The sequence below is a fragment of the Heptranchias perlo genome, unplaced genomic scaffold (genome assembly GCF_035084215.1).
Source record: "Heptranchias perlo isolate sHepPer1 unplaced genomic scaffold, sHepPer1.hap1 HAP1_SCAFFOLD_65, whole genome shotgun sequence".
Lineage (NCBI taxonomy): Eukaryota > Metazoa > Chordata > Chondrichthyes > Hexanchiformes > Hexanchidae > Heptranchias > Heptranchias perlo.
The window spans coordinates 1,435,498-1,440,440 of record NW_027139677.1 but is presented as its reverse complement, the minus strand read 5'-3'; the positions used below and the strand labels follow the sequence as shown (position 1 = coordinate 1,440,440).

Genomic DNA, 4,943 nt, shown 5'->3' with positions numbered 1-4,943 from the left:
CTTTCGGGCCCATAGCCTTTGCTGTGTCCAGTGCACTCAGCCGTTTCTTGATATCAAGTGTAGTCAATCGAATTGGCTGAAGCCTGGCTTCTGTAATGGTGGGGATATCCGGTGGAGGCCGAGATGAATCATCCACTCTGCACTTCTGGCTGATGATGGTTGCAAACGCTCCAGCCTTGACTTTTACACTCACGTGCTGGACTCTGCCATCATTGAGGATGGGGATGTTCACGGAGCCTCCTCCTCCAGTTAATTATTTATATGTCCATCACCTTTCACAACTGGATGTGGCAGGACTGCAGAGCTTTGGTCTGATCCGTTGGTTGTGGATTCGCTTAGCTCTGTCTTTGGCTTGTTGCTTCCGCTATTTTGCATGCATGTAATGCCTGCGTTGTCGCGTCACCAGGTTGACACCTCATTTTTAGGTGCTCCGGGTGCTGCTGCTGACATGGTGCTCTGCAGTCCTCATTGGGCCAGGGTTGATCCCCTGGCTTTATGGCAATGGTGGAGTCAGGGATATTCCGGGCCATGAGGTTACAGTTTGTGCTGGAATACAATTCTGCTGCTGCTGATGGCTGACAGCGCCTCATGGATGCTCAATTTTGTGCTGCAAGCTCTGTTCTGAATCCATCCAATTATGTAAGGAGATGGTGCCACAAAACACGTTGCACGGAGTCCTCAGTGTGAAAACGTGAATTCGTCTCCACAAGGACTGTGTGGTGGTCACTCCTACCAATACTGTTATGAGCGGATGCATCTGCGTCAGATCGATTGCTGAGGACGAGGTCAAGTCCGGTTTTCCCTCGTGTTGTTTCGCTCGCCATGCATAATTGCAGGTTACGGGGTCGGCCATTCAAGACTGGAATAAGGAGGAATTTCTTCACGCAGCTGTTTGTGAACCTTTGTAATTCTCAACTCGCATTGTCTGTGGGCGCAGAGTCACTGAGTACATTCAAGACTGAGTTGGATAGATTGTTGGACTCTTTTAGAATCAAGGTGTATGGGGATTGGACGGGAAATTGGAGTTGCGGTGGAAGGTCAGCCATGATCTGATTGAATGGCGGACCCGTCTCGAGTTGCCGTATGGCCTAGCCCTGCTCCTATTTCTTATGAATGTTCTTAACTGCTGCAGGCCCAGTCTGGCAGTTATGTCCTTCAGGACTCGGGCAGCTCGGTCAGCAATGGTGCTGCTCGACACCGGACACGGCAGCGGCAAATCAAGCCCATTCCGTCCTGCAAATTCCACCTCACTAACATGTGGGGACTTGTGCCAAAATTGGGAGAGTTGTATGTGTACAATTTGTACCAGAGGAGATCGGTCACCACCCGTGTAAGTGTAGGGTACCATGAGCACCGGAAGAGAATGTTCACCTCTATTGTAAGTGTAGAGGTACCACTAGTACCGGAGGAACACTGTTACCCGTCGTGCAAGTGTAGGGCACCAGTGGTACTGGAGGAGGAGTGTGACCTCCCGTGTAAGTGAAGGGTGTCACTAATACCGGAGGAGCACGGTTACATCTGGTATACGTGTAGATGTACCACTAGTACTGGAAGGGCAGGATCACCCCTAGTTTAAGTCCACGGGTACCACAAGTACCGGAGAACCAAGGTCAACCAAAGTGTAATTGTAGGTGTACCACTAATGCCGGAGGAGCGCGGTCACCTCTAGCTTAAATGGAGGGACAAGACAAGTCGAGAGCGAGTATGGTGACCAAAGTGTAAGTGTAAAGATGCAACTGGTAGGAGAAGAGCACGTCACATCTAGTGTGAGCGGAGGGATACCACCAGTACCAGAGGAGCGTGGTCACCATTAATGTAAATGTCGGGGCACCACTTGCAGAGGAGGAACACAATCACACCTAGTTTAAGTGTAGGGTTACCACAAGTACCGGAGGAGCACGGTCACCTCTAGTATATGTGTAGGGATACCACAAGTACCGGAGGAGCACGGTCACCTCTCGTGTATGTGTAGGGATACCACAAGTACCGGAGGAGCACGGTCACCTCTCGTGTATGTGAAACGGTTACCACCAGTACCAGGGGAACACGGTCACCCCTAGTGTATGTTTGGGTTACCACAAGCACCAGAGGAGCACGGTCACCCAGAGTGTATGTTCAGGGTAACCACAAGTGCAGAAGGAGCACTGTCACCTCTCGTGTATATAAAAGGGTTACTCCAAGTACCGGAGGAGCATGGTTACCCCTAGTGTATGTGCAGGTTTACCACAAGTACAGAAGGAGTATGGTCACCTCGAGTTAATGTGTAGGATTACAACAAGTACCAGAGGAGCACGGTCACCGCTAGTGTAAGAGTATGAAACCACTGGTCCCATAGCAGCAACTTACCTCGAGTGTAAGAGCACGGTATCACTAGTACCGGGGGAGCCCGGTCACCTCCAGTTTAAGTATTGGGCGCTGCTAGAACTGGAGAACCATCGTCACCGGTATTGTCAGTGTAGGGATAACACAAGTATCAGAGGAGCATGGTCACATCTAGTGTAAGTGTAGGTGTACCACTCGTACATGAGGGGCACGGTCATATCTAGTGTAAGTATAGGGTTCTCGCAGTCGTGGAAGAGCACGATCAGCTCTTTTGTAAGTGTACGTACGTTCAATATCAGAGGTGAACGGTAACCTGAAAGGTAAGTGCAGGTCCCACTAGTACCAGAGGAGCACGATCAACTCTGGTGTAAATGTAGGTACGACGAATATCAGAAGAGCACTGTCTCCATTAGTGCAAGTGTGGGTGCCGCTAGTGTCGGAGGAACACGTTCACTTCTAATGCTGCATGACTGCGGTCATCACCAATGCGGCAGGATTAAGTTCAGCGCTTCTACTGGATGAGTTGGGCCATTGAGAGTGAATCAAGAGCAGGGTCAGGGCGATTACTTCAAAGGTAGCTGCTGACACCAGTCATGTGGCAATAGGGTCAGGAGCAGGACTGGGAGATTCCACATTCCATTTGTAAAGAATGTTTTAATTGTTTTTTTTAAACTGCCCAATACAAATTTTACTTTGTCTTTTAATCTGATGTATCAAACAAGAAAACAAGTTACCTGAGTCTATTTGTTCAATGACTGCAACTATTGTTCATTGTGATGTAACCTGATTGACTCCCTGGATGATTGATGTGTGTGTAAATATAGGGATCCCTTCTCCCGCCTCAGCCGTGCGCTCGTCAGAGTCTTGCAGCTCCGACAGAATTCATCCATTCTCACAGAAAATGGGGCAAGTAACTATTCTACAGATAAAAGAAATTTACTACCCGATTCTCGCAGCCGTCAGTATCCCCGGTGAGCAATTGTAACATATTTCCTGTTAATCCATGTTAACTGTCTCACTGTTCTTACTGCATGTTTGATAAGGTAAGGACCAAATTATGAAAAGTTGGTCCGCCCTTTCTGCGTTCCCCTTAATCTGATCATTTTGCAATGTTCTTTCCAGCTCTAACATACAGTTTTTAGTCGATTTCGGGACCGCCTTGTCACCCCGTGCAGAGTGAGCGCTGCAACAGTTCATGAACATGTGTCAGTAGCTTTCCCTGGTAATCGCTCCAATATTAATCCTGTTCTCACCCTGAACCGTGTTAACAATCTCACTGAATGGAGTAAAATGGTCTCAATGGTTATCTCCATATACTGCATGCTGTAATTCAATCAGACACAGGCATATTATTTCTCTCCTCTCTTTCTTACAGCGAACTTGATGACAATTGTGATTCTCTCACGAGGAAACTGCGGCCTTTCCAAGTGTATCTCTGTCTATATGGTGGCGATGGCAACAGCTGATCTGCTGGTCATGATCATCAATATAATCGTGTATTTTATTTTCAGTTATCACTTCCCACTTTCATTCCTCTCCCACACTCCCGTGTGTAGGCTCATTCTATACATGACAGTTGTCACCCTCGATTTGTCTGTTTGGTTCACCGTCTCCTTCACATTTGACCGTTTTGTCGCTCTCTGCTGCCAGAAGTTTAAAACCAAGTATTGCATCGAGAGAACTGCGGCCGCGGTTATAACAACTGTTTGTGTTCTTACCTTTTTAAAGAACTTTCCCCTTTTGTTTCTATATGCACCCGAACGAATAATTAACAAAGTGCAGTGGGGCTGCTGGGTAAGTGAGGCTATTCTCTCCTCACCTCTAATTATAGCGTACAGCTGGTTTCACGGCATCTGGCGGGTTTGGCTTCCTTTTACTTTCATTGCCTTGTTTAATTCTTTGACGATCAGACGGATTTTAGTGACCAGTCGAGCTCGCAGGGGACTCCGGGGTCACAGCAGTGAGAATCAGTGTGATCCAGAGATGGAGAAACGAAGGAAATCCATCATTTTACTCTTCACTATATCGGGCACTTTTATACTATTGTGGCTGACAGATGGCGTGAGTTTTCTGACGAACAGACTGACAAACATCAATCAATACCGAGGCGACCGCACAAACCCAGCATATATCGCCACCGAAACCGGAGCGATGCTGAAGTTTTTGAGTTCCTGCCCAAACACGTGTATTTATGCAGCTACACAAAGGAAATTCAGAGAAGAGCTGAAAAAGCTGCTGAAATCTCCCTGGACACTGATTCTAAGATTGTTTAAAAATGAAAGAAATACGAGCATTAATATGAAGTTTTAGCAACAATTCCATCTTAGACTGGGGATCTCTCTCCTTACAGCTACTTAAAGATGGTTCTTGTAAAAACTCACAGGTAGGCGATTATGTTTGTTCCACTTTGTAACATTTAACGCATCATTGACCGTGGGTTTCCACAGTTCGTTGTCTGAGTGACTGCTGCCAAATAACAACATTCCCTTTAACTATGAAAAGTGATGAAGTGAACTTTAATAGTGGAATAGAATATTTGATCAACGTGTTTAATATCCCTGTGCGAGGACGGAAATTCAATTCTACCGTGTAATTGATAGGAAGATCCACAAGTTTTAGGG

General features: G+C 46.9%; 1 protein-coding gene across 1 annotated transcript; it reads left to right on the top strand.

The window, feature by feature from the left end:
* The first annotated feature begins 3,223 nt into the window (after window positions 1-3,223).
* On the top strand, window positions 3,224-4,632 carry LOC137318117 (probable G-protein coupled receptor 139). Its single transcript, XM_067981091.1, has 2 exons — window positions 3,224-3,293; window positions 3,698-4,632. Exons 1-2 carry the CDS (start codon window positions 3,224-3,226, stop codon window positions 4,630-4,632), a joined length of 1,005 nt encoding a protein of 334 aa, XP_067837192.1.
* The last annotated feature ends 311 nt before the right edge of the window (window positions 4,633-4,943 follow it).

Coding starts and splice junctions, on each gene's coding strand:
- LOC137318117 (XM_067981091.1), top strand. CDS start 3,224: ATGGGGCAAGTAACTATTCTACAGATAAAAGAAATTTACTACCCGATT. Junction 3,294..3,697: donor CGCAGCCGTCAGTATCCCCG/GTGAGCAATTGT, acceptor TCTTTCTTACAG/CGAACTTGATGACAATTGTG.